Source organism: Gigantopelta aegis, chromosome 8 (assembly GCF_016097555.1).
Source record: "Gigantopelta aegis isolate Gae_Host chromosome 8, Gae_host_genome, whole genome shotgun sequence".
NCBI lineage: Eukaryota > Metazoa > Mollusca > Gastropoda > Neomphalida > Peltospiridae > Gigantopelta > Gigantopelta aegis.
This window is the reverse complement of record NC_054706.1, coordinates 10,948,355-10,964,743: the sequence shown is the minus strand read 5'-3', so window position 1 is coordinate 10,964,743 and position 16,389 is coordinate 10,948,355. Positions and strand designations below refer to the sequence as shown.

The following is a 16,389-nucleotide window of genomic DNA, read 5'->3' as shown; positions in this document are numbered from 1 at the left end:
AGGAAAAACAAGTTTGTTAACAACATCTCAGCACATTTTTAAAACAATGACCATTCAGTGTCCAACATACGGTGATTTCAGTTCTTCCTCTGGTGTACAGAAAGGAAGGAAGGAAGGAATGTTTTATGTAACGACGCATTCAACACATTTTATTTACGGTTATATGATGTCGGAGATATGGTTACGGACCGCACAGATATTGAGAGAGGAAACCCACTGTCGCCACTTCATGGGCTACTCTTTTTGATTAGCAGCAAGGGATCTTTTATATGCACCATCCCATAGACAGGATTGTACATACAACGGCCTTTGTTAACCAGTTGTGGAACACTGGCTGGAACGAGAAATAGCCCAATGGGTCCACTGACGGGGATCGATCCTAGACCGACTGTGCATCAAGTGAACGCTTTACCACTGGGCTACGCCCCACTCCACAATTCCTTATAAAGCAATTTATAATTATTGTACATAAGATCTACTTAAGTCACTACCATAAAGATCTGTGTCATGTGGTAATCATATGAAGGAAATATGAATATAGCAACTGGCATATTTGTTGCAATGCACCTACCCCAGAGTCTCTGTCAATGGCCGACACAGATACAACACTGGTGCCAATAATAACATCTTCGGAAATAGTGCGTTCATATGTAGCTGATGGAATGAATACTGGGCCGTTTTCATTTCTAATCACAGTGACTGTCACGTCACTCGTTGCTTGGGTATAGGGGTATGCATCATCATAAGCAACAATCTTTAACTGTAAGAAAAACACAAATCAAAAACTATTATTTGTCAATTACAATCTAAAACATGTATATACACTTGCCACTCATGTTTACAAAGAAATATCCAGTGATTTAACAACAAATGAAACCATGTTTATTTTGTTTAGTTTTTTGTCACAAATGGACCATTTTTGGAATTCATTTAAACTGATATTCAGTGGCATTAGTCCAATCATAGTGAATGAACTTTATGGGAAAAAAAAAAAAATTACATACTTCCATTACAGAAATGTGTTAAAATGTATTAAACTTTATCATCTTTTCTAAATTCATGGGAGTTTTAGTCAAATTCAAGAACTATGATTAAAAAAAAACTCAAGCAGATTTTAAGAATCAGTTAGAAATTCAAGCACTTGTGAAGGACTGTGTAAATACAAAACTATTATAAAACATTCAATAAAATTATCATAGTAATAAGCTACAAACTCACAGTGTATGATCTAAGAAGCAAGGAGTCAGTTAGCAGACTGCGTACAAGGTAGACGTTACCAGTCAGTTCATTCACCGTGAAGAAAGTGGTGGCTGGATAAACTCCAACCGACTCATAATGAAGTCGACCCTGTTAACAAAACAACACAGATAATAATTTATTGATAAATATATTTCTAAACATTAATTTTTGTAAGTAAATTTGGGAAAGTTTATTAGATATTGACAGTATATTGAGTTGTTTAAGTGGATTTACACAAATGAAAATCGATGCTGAATGGAAAAACAAACATGTTCCACGTCACCAAATTAGCATCTATAGTCTGTCCCACAGTGATCTAATTTTTTTCATATTATGTAATTTACTACAAGTTATTTATTTCCGAGCCGATTGATTTGTAAATTGCACACACAAATTGTATTTCTTTGTTATTTCCAAAACAATTTTACTTTTCTTCTTACGTCAAACCAAACTGAAATTATTTACAAAAAACATTTTAATAGAATGATGGGACTGACTATAGATAAATCCATTTTGAAATATATTAACAAAATTGAACTTCCATCTGGTGACTGATTGTGTAAACCTTCAGAATTAAGGCATATGCATAGCTGAATATACCCATCAGTTGTAGGACACAAAATAACTAAGATCTTTCAACATATTTTAAACTGAATTCAAAAGAATCACAAACAACAAGTCTGCTGATAATGCATAATGGTCCATACCATTAGATCAGTGTCAGTAGCCATTACTCCCATAATGGTGGTGTTAACCTCGGTGGTCTCAGTAACCGTGGTAACGTAGGGTTCATTCATAAAGAAGGGAGGACTGTTGTCTCTCAACACGCTGATGAAAACCAGTGTCGTAGCCGTCTGTTCCGGAACGCGCTGATCACGTGCTATCAGAGTAAGCTGGAAGACAATTATTATCAAACAGGTGATTAATATTTAATTACAGGCTCAGAGACTTGAAATCTTTTTGTGTAACCCATTATGACAATGAATGGATGGATGGATGGATGGATGGATGGATGGATGGATGGATGAATGATGAATGAATGTTTAACGACACCCCATTATGACAATATAACAGATGTACTAAACTTAATGCACACAAAAAAAAGGATTACGTATCATTCTCACACTTTTTAGAGACCAGGGGCTTAATTCACTAACTCTCGCAACTTTGTGATCTCGCAGTGCCATGCTAAAAGACATGCAAAGAGGATGCTTTGTTGTCTACCACAGCCCAAGAGATCTTTGTGAATTAGGCCCCTGAATTGTATACTAGGGTATCCAGCATTTGTCATATTGTAACTAGAGCCATAACTAGCAGTATTTCTGTGAGAAAGACATTTTTGGGCATGGCGCTATGGAAATGAATGCAACCAGTCAACAGGGGAGTATGGGGGGCCTCCCCCACAACAAAATGGGTTACGTTTAGGGTTAGGGTTAAAAAACCAAATCATACAGTAATGATAAGAGTAATTAATTTTGTCTTAACGGTTAAAATAAAATAAAAACAAATCGGCAAAAACATTTGGGTATGGCACCATATCTGTTTTACCCTCTGACAGAAACCCTGACTAGGAGGTGGCAGAAGTGGGCTTGTTGCCCACCCCAAAAAACAACATGAAACGGTCAAATTGTGGTGTTACCAGTGCAGGAGAAGACTGTGTATTACAGTGTTCTCATTCATATTTGCATAACAAACCCAACTTAATTTAGGATAGGTACATGTATGGCTGATAACCATCTTATTACAATCAGCACATAATAATTTTTTTTAATTATATATACTTTTATTTGTGTTTTTATTTATTGTTTTTTTTGTGTGTTTTTTTGTTCGTTTAATAATGTAAATAATGAGATGAATTTTAAAATCTTTCAGACAGAAATGTATAGCACATTTACATATTAGCAATGTATGTAAAGCTAGATGGTTTACCATGTACTGTGGACTTGTTGTGGTTGACAAGAGGCGCCGAAGCGAAATCAGGCCGTTATCGGGATTGATGTAAAACAAGCCATCATCAGCGGCATTGCGTACAATCGAGTAGTGGATTTTGTCCTGCAAAGAAACAAAACATACATTCAGTTAATCGATTCAACCGTTATTTAAAGTAACATGTTAGTAAGTGCCATCATAAATAATGACATGAGGCTGTGTACCATATATAAGGTTAAGCAATGTGTTTAAGAAATCTATATTCTCCTTATTCTGGTCAGTGAATAATACAAAGCATTAATTTCTTTGAGCATGCAGATACAAATAAGATTTTGTTTCTTATTACAACAATCAATCACTGAAAATATAAACTTGCCTGATCCACAAAAGGTCTTAAACTAATACATGGTAGATATTTTTCACCAATCCAAATATAAATGAATTATTTTTCCATCAAGTGAATAATTTATTATAATACAAAGAACCAGGGTGTCGTTTGTTATATTTGATCATAGAAAGCTGCAGTGGCGTAGTAGCGTGGGCAGGGCCACCGGGGCGCTTGCCCTGGGCACAAAATTCTGGACTGGTGGAAGGGACTCGGGGAGTGCTAACTGGTTAGGGGGCGCAATACTTGCCTTGCCCCGGGCACTGGCAACCCATGCTACGTCACTGGAAAGCTGTTTTAGAAATGTAGGCGAGTATATCTACTGAATGTGGTGAGGTATAAGCATGAAAAGTAGACAACAGTAGCAGCCAGTAAAAATCACTGCCCGCCACCAATTAATTAACATTTTAATACAAACCACTTGAACGCAAATAACTGTAAACCAAAAAAAACACCCAAACAAACAAACAAAAACCCAACTAATTTCAAACTGTATAATTAGAACACATCAAAGTCCTTCAAACCCAGTTATATATGACAATATGTAGTACCTACGTTTCTCCGTCATAAACGAAAGATTATTTGACTTACCCCATCGCTATCCACTGCCATTGAGTTGACAATGACATCACCCAGAGGAAAACTCTCGGAAATGCTTGCTTAATAAACGAAACGTTATTTGACTTACCCCATCGCTGTCCACTGCCGTTGAGTTGACAATGACGTCACCAAGAGGAAAACTCTCGGGAATGCTTGCTTCATACTGGTCTTTTAGGAACCGCGGTGCGCTCGGGTTTCTCACAACAAAGACTGTCACATCAGCCGTCGATTTCAGACGTGGGTTTTTGCTGTCAAATGCAGACACTTGAAACTGAAACAAACATAATAAGGAAATGTTCAGTATGGTGAAAGGCATAAACAAATTGATATTGTGCCCCTCTTCAACAGAGATGGTATTAGTTTTCATTGTTCTAAGTATTTAGGCAGAAAATAAATACAAAATATTGATCACATTGTAATACAATTAATAAGTAATATTAATTTACAACTTCATATTTAGTCAACTTCTGCACTGCAATATTGTACCCAATCAAAAAGAAATTTAAATTAAAATAAATAAAACTACGTTGTGATATATAATATATATTACAGTTATTTATAGTAAGATCTTTTTATAATAATTAAGTGAAACATCTAATAAATTATTAACAGTGGTTACTGAAAATAAAAGACACTCCACCTTCTATTTTACTTTATATTATTAGACTGAAATAAAAATGAATACCATAAACTGTAGTCGAGTATCCAACATGAGGTTTGATTTCAGGGTTATCTGTCCCGTAGTTGAGTTAACATTGAAGAAAGACGTTCCAGAGAAGACTTGTTCATAGATAATCTGGCCCTGCAAGAGACACAAAAACAAAGCATATTATTACTCCTGTATTACAGATACGTATCATCTTCAACAGAGACTGAGAGATAGAGAAACAAAGACAGAGAAAAACAAGCATTCTGAGGAAACTGCTAAAGCATTACATGTCCCCTACCAGGCCCAAATGTTTTTCGTATAGCCTAAGTTCAGGGCTATAACTCGCCATGAAAGTCAAACTTGATCTGTAACAGACAGACAGACAGACAGACAAAATGACAGAGATGAAATCTATCATCCCCTCTGGTTGGACCGGTAGAAAACTAACAAGAGAGAGGGGATTTGAGGGATATACGGAACAATAGGTACAGAGAGATAAGAGTAGGAGAGAGAGGGAGACAGGAGAGACACAAAGACTGAGGCACACACTGCAGGAGAGAGAGAGAGAGAGAGAGAGAGAGAGAGAGAGAGAGAGAGAGAGAGAGAGAGAGAGAGAGAGAGAGAGAGAGAGAGAGAGAGAGGGAGAGAGGAGGGAGGGAGGGGGGGGGAGAAAAAGAGAGAGAGAGAGAGAGAGAGAGAGAGGGAGAGAGGGAGGGAGGGAGGGAGGGGAGAGAGAGAGAGAGAGAGAGAGAGAGAGAGAGAGAGAGAGAGAGAGAGAGAGAGAGAGAGAGAGAGAGAGAGAGAGAGAGAGAGAGGGCGAGGGAGAGGGAGAGGGGAGAGAGAGAAGAGACAGACAGACAGACAGAGATTCAGAGAGAGAGAGAGAGAGAGAGAGAGAGAGAGAGAGAGAGAGAGAGAGAGAGAAAATAAATAAAGTAAGTAACTTACATTCACACTAAGATCTCTATCTGTGGCAGTGACAGTCAAGAGAACTGTATGATCGGACGCCAGCATTGTTTCCTGCACAGTTATCAGGTACGGTTGGTTCTCAAACACAGGTAAAAATAGGTTGCGTATGATATCAATGTGAACTGTAACATTAGCACACTGAGTCGGAAATCCACTGTCACAAGCTTGCAAAAGCAACTGCAAAAGAAACATTATATATTAAATAAAAGTTAAAAAATCCATTGAAAAATACATCTGAATTTTATAATACTTAAGATCAACTAAAAGTATAAAGCAAATCAACTGTATACCTGTCTCATTTATTGCAGTACATGTATTTGAGAAAAACTAAGGCCATAATTTAATTTCATACTAAAACAATAAACAAGTAACGAAAATCCATCATACTAAACAATAAACAACCAATAAAAAATATTTAATTTGAAGTACAGCAGTGGAAGGTATGATAATTTTAAATCTAAAATCTTTGACAGCGATTTGGGCATAGTATCATGTTTAACACTAAATAATTACATTTCTGTTACATTCATTACCACATAACGTCATCCCATTGGTCCAGACGTAGCAAAGGCAGTTTGTTCATTTCTCAATGAACATAAAAACTACGTAGTCAGAGAACGTCATATCTGATGATGTCATTTTACATGGGCAAGTATTATTGTTTATGGACCAAAAATAATTTTTAAAAAACTATGCAGTTTTAGTGTTGTTATTATTAGCAAGTATAATTCAAATTTAATTATAAGTATTGTCTGTTATTTCTGTTACGTTCATCTGGGTATGAACAAAAAAATTTATCCACAAACTTATGTGAGAATGGCTTCTCCAATTCAGAGTTTGCGGATGAATTTTTTTTTTCGTACCCCTACGAATGTAAAAGAAATAACAGATAATCCTTAATTATAAACCTACAAGATAAATGGAAGCAAGATATAAGTGGAAAGCATACCGAAAACCGACTGACTGGACTGTCCATGAGCGATTCCCGTAGAGTTATGATGCCAGACATTCTGTCCACATAAAAGTATGAACCACTCGTCAAAACTGGGACAGCTGTTTGTGAGACTATTTCATAAGTAACATAATCCTGAAATTAAAACAAGTAAAACATAATTAATATTAAAATAAACTAGACAATAAGGTTTTAATGAAGTTTTGTTTAACCACACCACTAGAGCACATTAATTAATCATTGGTAATGGGATGACCAACATTTGGTAACTCTAAACAGTTTGAGAGGAAACCCCTAACATTCTTCCATTAGTAGCAAGGGGTCTTACGTTCCCCACAGACCAGACAGCACATCCCACAGCCTTTGATATACCAGTAATGGGGCACTGGTTGGAATGGAAAAAAACTCAATGGGTCCTCGGAGGAAAGGCTCTGTTTTGAGGTGTGCTAGATTATTCTGTCCCTAGTGTCATATAAAACATATATTCAATATTTCTAGAAACAGAATTGCAAATGACATGATGTAAAATATTTGAAGCAATCCTATGCATGCCACAGGATATGTTTATCTAACAATAGTAAATCTAAAGCTGAATCAATTTCTTTGAACATATACTATGACAGACGAAAAGAGTAGCCCATGAAGTGGCAACAGCGGGTTTCCTCTCTCATTATCTGTGTGGTCCTTAACCATATGTCTGACGCCATATAACCATAAATAAAATGTGTTGAGTGTGTCGTTAAATAAACATTTCTTTCTTTCTTTCTTTTATATACTATGTTAGAAGCAAGAAGTACTTACATCGGTGTCTCTGTCAACAGCAGTCACATTGAGAACAGGAGAGCCAACAAACACTGTTTCCGAAATGGAAGTCGCATAGTCTGTCTGAAGGAATGATGGAGCACTGGGGTTTCTGAGAACAGTTACACCGACAGTGGCAGTGGTGCGAATATCTGGACGCACACTGTCAAAGGCAATGATTCGAACCTATAGTGGAAGAAACATACAAAGTAAACACACATTATGCAGTAGAGAACGAGAGGTACAAAGTTTATTTTGTACTGTCACAGTTACAGTAGTCTACAAAGTGTCAAATATAATCTATTAAATAATTTGAGAAAACAAGTTCTTATAGCCTTCCGTTCGTATGGGCCCACCAAGGGGATTGATCCCAGATAGATAGCACATCACGCCACAACATCTATCACATAGAAAGAACAGCCTCACAAAGTGTTGTTATTTTGCTGTCACAATTATAATATTCCAGAAAGTGTCAAATATAATCTCAGAAACAATTTTAGAAAATAAGCTTTTTTAGCTCAATGGACCCACCAACATGGATTGATCCCTTAATCGATTGTGCATTAGGCCACAAAATGTACCTGATAGAAAGAACACAGTTACACAAAACCTACCACATAGAATGAACAGCAACAGAAAACTTAACACATAGAAAAAAAGTCACTCAAATCCTACCACATAGAAAGAACAGTCACACAAAACTTACCACATAGAAAGAAGACCGCAGACTGTCTGTTTTCAGATGAACAATGGTGGAGATCTGCCCGTCAAGAGGATCGAGTGAAAAGAAGCTCTGTGCTGGGTAGTCTCCGATCATCTTGTAGCGGACGGTCCCGAGAAGATCGCCGTCTTGAGCTGTCACGGTGAGAATGTTTGAGCCGATGGGGATGATTTCGTTGATGACGGTCTGATAGTTCTGAGTGTTGAGGAACACGGGAGCTCCCTGGTCACGGATAACTGTTATAAACACTACAGCCTGGGCAGTTTGCTCCGGGGTGCCCTGGTCACTGGCCACAACAGTCAGCTGTGTAAAACAAAAATTGTATAATATGCATTGTGAATGACATGTCAAATCATAGACTATAATTTAAAGGATAGGTTATAGAGAGATGGATGGGTGGATGGACAGATGGACGAATGAACAGGAATTAATGGATAAATATGTATTTGAACAGATGGGTGTATGGACTGATGGATGGTTCAAGACATGGATGGATGGACGGATGGATGGATGGATGGATGGATGGATGAATGAATGGATGAATGGATGGATGAATGGACAGAGAGGTATGGATGTATGGGTGAGTTTTAGGTAGATGGATGGTCAGGCAGATAATTGGTATAGACAGACAAATGTAAAAATGGTTGGAGATGGATGGACAGATAGATGGACAAACAGATGAATGGAAGGATGGATGGACAGACAGATGGACAGAGAGATGAACAGACAGATGAATGGATGAACAAAATGGACAGACAAATGGACCAAAGGATCAGGGGATGGACAGAAGGATGAAAGAGGGATCATTCTTACTCTGTAATCAACTTGTGAGTGTGAGGTCAGTGGCTGTTTGACACTGATAATGCCCGTGTCGGTCGACAGATAGAAATACTTCAACGTTTCTTCGTCTTCTGTAGCTCGGTAGATCACTCGGTGCTGGAAGATTTTACATATATAATTATAAAGCTTTTTTCACTTTTATTACTTATACCCTTATCTAATGGTATTTTGAACAATTTTTTTTTAATATTAGAAATTATATAAACATGGTATTTTGAGAAGAAAAACAAATTAATATTAGAGTTTATATAATCATTGTGATAATTCATTACTTTTATGGAAATTAAAAACTTAAAATTTATATATTTTAAGAAGCTTTCTTAAATGTTAAAGAAAATAATGATTAATTTTGATATTAGATTTATGATCAGTTATCTATGGATCTAAATTAGTAATGATGTTGAAACAATTAAAACATTATTGGCATAACAATATATTTGTAACAAAGCCAACATAATATAATGCGAAATTTCTAATAATAATATACTTGGAACATAATTTGATAATTTCGAAAATGTGTTACTCATTTCATTGGAAGGTCATTTGTTAAAAGGTTTTAAAGTTGAATGTGATTGAGGAAATGTATACATTTTCTGATAGCAATCAATCATTGCACATTCAATCTATGGGATTCATCAAATCAACGTACGTTGTCAGCGTCAGTAGCTTTAACTTGCAGAATTCCAACTCCGACACCAGTCGTCTCATTAATAGTGACTCGATACGGCAACATCGTGAAGATCGGGGGATTGTCATTCCTTGTGATGCGGATATCAATGGTAGCTGTGGCAACCTCATTTGGGTACACAATGTCGTGTACATTTACACGTAGCTGGAAAAAAAAATTAAAAATTAAATTGTAACATAATTATTTAAAACAAAATTAATAGCGAGCACTTATGACAAGGTGGATATATCTAAACAGACTGAGTCCCATATGTAAGGTACAGAACATTTTGTCGAAATGTTGAATCAGAAGTGAAATCGCGTTAAAAAAACTAAAATAATTGTAAATGGGTAACAGATCTGCCATAAATGCAAAAAAAAAGGCTATTAATCTTATTTCTGTAAATATCCTATGATCGGGATCGTGTTGATATATTTTTAGAAAATACATTAGATACATTGTACATTACCGTGCAAAACAAGAATGCACTGAATTTTTAAAATAGGATTTTTGCCAGAAAAAACATGGCGGATTCGCATATGCATTGTGGGTGAGACTTTTTTTTTTTTAATAAATCAAATCAGTTCATTCATAAATACATGTGTTTTGCCAGGTATTGTGGTCTATTAATATATGAACAAACAAAATAATATGACAAACAAACGAAAGTTTATGGAATGTTTTGACAAGATTCGTAAACACACAAATACTAATGTAAATGGTACACAGCCTAAATCATGTCCATTTTTTTTTTTAATTAATTTTGCAGTAATAAACTGATTGAATAAGAAATAATAATGAAATAAACAGAAACGACATACCACATAATTGAAGTTGGCAACATCAGTCTTTAGGTCATTCTTGAGTGTCACTACTCCCGATGTTTTATTAACGTCAAAATAGAATGGGGCAATGCTGTCGCCCATTACACCGTAACGCAAAGCACCAGGAGCCTGTAAGTGGACAGTTGTAGAAGTTACAAAAATATTATGATACAACCATAGTGTACTCTGAATCATATATTTTAATTTACTACATATCAATTTAATATTAAATTATAGTAATAAAGACCTTTATAGCCTATTCAATAAAATATACAGTAGCAGACAGTAGGTGGAATACAGAATTAAAATGAAGATAGGAAAGGTATGTAATAAATACAAAAACTTACTGTAAATGTTTCACCATTCATTTTGTTATCATTTCCTTAATTTCCATTGCTCATTGTGACAAATTCACTTCCAAACATATTTTATACTACATCTATGTTCAATTAAAAAATTACAAACATCTCCATATTATATTCAAAGATTGCAAATTTCTGTAAAATATTTGGGGGGAGGGGGGTTGGCGCTGATTATCCTTTGCTAAAGCAAAAACAAAAGCTGAAAAGAGACAATGTCTGAAGGCACAAGAATACATGTATGATCAATGAGGAGCCTTACAGAAATATCTTGGTCAAATGCGGACATCCTGTAGATCTCCGTTCCGGGGTCTGTGTTCTCTGAGATACGTATCACGTAGGGCTGACTCAGAAAAACAGGAAGAAACTTATTCCGAATGACGTTCACAATCACTGTTGCAAAAGATTGTTTCTCATTATTTCGCTGATCCCGGGCTTTGACCAGCATCTAAACAGAAAAGAAATATATTAGAATATTGTTACAGTTAACATAACACATATAGCTATTTTAAAAGAAAAATAACACATTGTTACAGTTGTAAGCATTTCCAATGGCAGTGCAAAATGAAGGTTTATAAAAATATGTATGTTGTTCTGTTTTTTGTCACGTGATATCTATTTGACCTATCTAATCATTTACATACTTACATTTCTTTTTACTGCAGTTAGCGCTTTTTATTTACTTATACATTTATATTTATATATGATTTACAAATGACGTCACATCGTGCAGAGTATGATTCTTAACATTAAGTAAATCCATGAAAGGAGTTTTGATCATAGAATTGGTGTTAAAGACGTTAAATTAAAAACCGTTTTTGTAAAACATAAAAGAAGGTATGTAATAAATACAAAACTTCACATACTTTGTTTTCACTTCTTATTATTGCACTCGTTTATTTTGCGAAAGAACATACCACTTGACTGCTACGCAGTCTCGTGGTATATATTCTTACACAAAATAAACAACATATGTGAAGTTCTGTATATATATTGCAAAGCACATACAATTCTGTAGCAGATTTACTGTAAGAATATTGGTACAAACCGTGTATCTGACTGTGTTGTCTGGGTCATCGATCAGAGGGAGTCGAAGGTAAATAATTCCCGATTGTTCGACAATGTAGAAATATTGCAAGGCTTTCCCACTGGCATCTCTTCGGGAGTCAGTCTCCAAGCTATATCGCAGAACATCCTGGTGACAAACAAACAAGTTCCATTACATAATAAGTGATTAAACTTGTCGATCAATAATCTTTTAAATTTATTAATTGTATGTAACATTAATCGATGTGTGTATATTAATAATTTTGATTTTAATAAATCTTAAATTAGTGTCTTTACAGTTTGATATGATAGCAAAACATCAGATAGACAAGGCCTGGGATGTGGATGTGAAATGCAATTGAAAGAGTTGCCAGAGTGTGAGAAAATGAGATGGAATTCAAAGGAGTAGAAGGAAAGGGGACATTGGGATATTTTGGGGGGAAAAAAACAAAGAAAAAGAATGAAAAAAAAAACCAAGCATATTATCACAAAAATCTACTTCCACATTTATCACATAGTCTACTCTTAAAAGAGTACAATCAAGATCTCCTTTGTACAAAGGTCTTTTATCACTGACAAAACTGCACTATTGTGTTAGACAATTAATGAAATAATTAATGTAACATCTTAATCTCACCCCATCTTGATCTTGAGCGTTGACCTCAACAACCGTGGCTCCAAGACTGTGAGCTGCAGGGATGGTCACTTCGTAGATGTTCTGGTCAAAAACAGGCGTGCTGGGATTTCTCGTTAACAAGATGTTCACTGTGGCGGTGCCAGTCTTGTCGGGGGAACCATCGTCATAGGCAATTATCCGCAGCTGTGAACGTATCAAAAACATTCTACATTAGTCGGAATTAGTAACAGTACTACAGCCTGAATAAATTAACAACAATATTATAGCATGACATTTAAATTCAAATTAAAAAAAAAAAATGCAAAACATAAACTATGGTTATAAAGGACTTCTGTGTTTTCAGCTTCTTTAATGCTATATAAGATGTTTTGTCTATACACAGGAGCAGGATCTAGCTCACTTGTTAGAGTTAGAGAGCTCTCTTGATAGGCTTTGATATAAGATGTTTTGTCTATACACAGGAGCAGGATTTAGCTCACTTGTTAGAGAGCTCTCTTGATAGGCTTTGATATAAGATGTTTTGTCTATACACAGGGGCAGGATCTAGCTCACTTGTTAGAGAGCTCCCTTGATAGGCTTTGATATAAGATGTTTTGTCTATACACAGGGGCAGGATCTAGCTCACTTGTTAGAGAGCTCCCTTGATAGGCTTTGATATAAGATGTTCTGTCTATACACAGGGGCAGGATCTAGCTCACTTGTTAGAGAGCTCCCTTGATAGGCTTTGATATAAGATGTTCTGTCTATACACAGGGGCAGGATCTAGCTCACTTGTTAGAGAGCTCTCTTGATAGGCTTTGATATAAGATGTTCTGTCTATACACAGGGGCAGGATCTAGCTCACTTGTTAGAGAGCTCCCTTGATAGGCTTTGATATAAGATGTTCTGTCTATACACAGGGGCAGGATCTAGCTCACTTGTTAGAGAGCTCTCTTGATAGGCTTTGATATAAGATGTTTTGTCTATACACAGGAGCAGGATCTAGCTCACTTGTTAGAGAGCTCTCTTGATAGGCTTTGATATAAGATGTTTTGTCTATACACAGGAGCAGGATCTAGTTCACTTGTTAGAGAGCTCCCTTGATAGGCTTTGATATAAGATGTTTTGTCTATACACAGGGGCAGGATCTAGCTCACTTGTTAGAGAGCTCCCTTGATAGGCTTTGATATAAGATGTTCTGTCTATACACAGGGGCAGGATCTAGCTCACTTGTTAGAGAGCTCCCTTGATAGGCTTTGATATAAGATGTTCTGTCTATACACAGGGGCAGGATCTAGCTCACTTGTTAGAGAGCTCTCTTGATAGGCTTTGATATAAGATGTTCTGTCTATACACAGGGGCAGGATCTAGCTCACTTGTTAGAGAGCTCTCTTGATAGGCTTTGATATAAGATGTTCTGTCTATACACAGGGGCAGGATCTAGCTCACTTGTTAGAGAGCTCCCTTGATAGGCTTTGATATAAGATGTTTTGTCTATACACAGGAGCAGGATCTAGTTCACTTGTTAGAGAGCTCTCTTGATAGGCTTTGATATAAGATGTTCTGTCTATACACAGGGGCAGGATCTAGCTCACTTGTTAGAGAGCTCTCTTGATAGGCTTTGATATAAGATGTTCTGTCTATACACAGGGGCAGGATCTAGCTCACTTGTTAGAGAGCTCCCTTGATAGGCTTTGATATAAGATGTTTTGTCTATACACAGGAGCAGGATCTAGCTCACTTGTTAGAGAGCTCCCTTGATAGGCTTTGATATAAGATGTTCTGTCTATACACAGGAGCAGGATCTAGTTCACTTGTTAGAGAGCTCCCTTGATAGGCTTTGATCATATGATCAAATACACTCAGTGGACCCATTCTCTGACTGCTTTTGATGTTTGTGCTGGGGTGTCGTTAAACATTCATACATTAATTCATTCATTTAATCATTCATTCATTCATTAGTACACTGGATCTATGATGGGTTAATACAACAAATACTGATTTTTTATATATCAAACCACAGAATGGCATGTCATGGGATGAAAACTGAACTGTATGATCAATTTTAAATGTTTAAAAAAAACACATTAATATTCCAGATTGCAATTTTAAGTAAATAGGTTTAAGCATATGTATGTTAACAATTACTTACAGTGTACAGACTTAGAATATCATCTCTAAGATTGTTTCGGACTGTCACTACTCCAGTGGTTTGCTCAACACCAAAGTAGAACGTTGCCTGAAAATCTCCAGTAGCCAGGTAATTCAAAGTTCCTTTGCGATCCGCGTCCACCGCTGTCACACGGTAAATGGTGGTTCCGACGTCCGCCGTTTCCAGGACGATGGTTTCATAGGGCAGTGACACGAACCGAGGGGCCGCCTCATCCCTAATGATGTTGATGATCACTTCCGATGTTGAGAGTCGAACCGGCTTATTCTGATCACTTGCTATCACAGTAAACTGAAAGTAATAAATTCAAAATATGCTACATCAACAGTCTAAGAAATCATGAATTATACAAAAACTCTTAAAATAACATAAATATAATAATTTGTTAAAATATAAAATATGTTTATGCACAACATTGTGCCTATTTTTAGGTAGGCTTATAAAAAATTTAAAAGAATAAAAGGGTAACAGATATATGAATACCTAACATTTTGTTTATCTCTAGGTGTAAAATTTAAAAATAAATTATACTGACCTAGAGTGAAAACAAATTCTGTTAACAAAAATTAATCAAAGGAAAAACTGTAAGTGAATACTAGATCAAAGAAAGCATTTGATAACTGTCTAAATAAGAAATAAGGGTTTTTTAAAGAAATGAAGAAAAGCAATATTTTAGTAACCAAACCTCAACATATTTTTAATCTATCATAATCTGGCATTTAACATATGGTTATTTTGACACCTTATTCAAATACAAAGACAGGAAACTCCACTGCCACAGCATAAGTTATTCCTACTGAAAAGCAGCAAGGGATCATTACAATTACATTTCTATAGGACAGCACATACCACTGCCTTCAGTGTACCATGCATGGGACTGGCTGGAAAGGGAAAAAACCTAGCAGATTTTTTGAGGACGATATATTCTTCACAAAGAACCAAACTTAAGAAATCATACCCTGAACTGGTTGATATTGGTCTCTAGTAAATTTTTCTTCAGAGAAATGTATCCAGTGTCTTCATTCAGATAGAAAAATTCACTGTCCCTGTCATCTCCTTGTAGACTGAACCGTATAACATCCTGTATCAGAAACAAAACAGAATCATCAGTCAATTAATCCATGAAACAAATGAAGGAACAAATAAATAAAAACAATTAAGTATATGAGTCAACAAACCAACACAGCCACTGAGTGTCATATAATGATATACAATGAATAAAATAAAAATATAGAAATCCATGTTAAAGTTCATTAAAGGCTTTTTTACAATTAATTAGATACAATCTATTTGGTACCAAACAATGGTGATATTATTTCTTTCACATACAGCTATTCAAAAGTTTTTCTGATACAATTTTAATTTTTTTTAAAGATATATATATATATATATATGAGTTAAATATTTGTTTTATTTATCAAAGCTTCATAAAATAATAATTTATACCAAAAAAATTACATATTGTTATTATATATTCACAATGATGTGGTTTATTTTGTTTTTGTTTTCTTTAAAAAAAAAAAATTCATCTAATGGCATTTAACTAATCATAAGCCATCATAAAAAGAACACTGGAATTATAATCCAGATAAATATTGACAGTGGTAATGATAAACAAGAC

The 16,389-nt window shown here is 35.6% G+C and overlaps 1 protein-coding gene across 1 annotated transcript in view; it reads right to left on the bottom strand.

Annotated features, from left to right (window-relative positions):
- The window catches only part of LOC121379466 (protocadherin Fat 4-like), a 70,556-nt gene that overhangs the window by 48,248 nt on the left and 5,919 nt on the right, over positions 1-16,389 (bottom strand). The window contains exons 8-25 of the mRNA XM_041508109.1: positions 15,727-15,849; positions 14,751-15,059; positions 12,620-12,802; positions 11,984-12,130; positions 11,198-11,383; positions 10,574-10,705; positions 9,735-9,917; positions 9,059-9,181; positions 8,231-8,548; positions 7,525-7,710; positions 6,721-6,858; positions 5,751-5,948; positions 4,839-4,955; positions 4,242-4,424; positions 3,169-3,291; positions 1,947-2,132; positions 1,219-1,347; positions 572-760 (exon numbers count right to left, since the gene is read on the bottom strand). Coding sequence (XP_041364043.1) covers positions 572-760; positions 1,219-1,347; positions 1,947-2,132; positions 3,169-3,291; positions 4,242-4,424; positions 4,839-4,955; positions 5,751-5,948; positions 6,721-6,858; positions 7,525-7,710; positions 8,231-8,548; positions 9,059-9,181; positions 9,735-9,917; positions 10,574-10,705; positions 11,198-11,383; positions 11,984-12,130; positions 12,620-12,802; positions 14,751-15,059; positions 15,727-15,849 — 3,153 coding nt within the window. The remainder of the gene's footprint in view (positions 1-571; positions 761-1,218; positions 1,348-1,946; positions 2,133-3,168; positions 3,292-4,241; positions 4,425-4,838; positions 4,956-5,750; positions 5,949-6,720; positions 6,859-7,524; positions 7,711-8,230; positions 8,549-9,058; positions 9,182-9,734; positions 9,918-10,573; positions 10,706-11,197; positions 11,384-11,983; positions 12,131-12,619; positions 12,803-14,750; positions 15,060-15,726; positions 15,850-16,389) is intronic.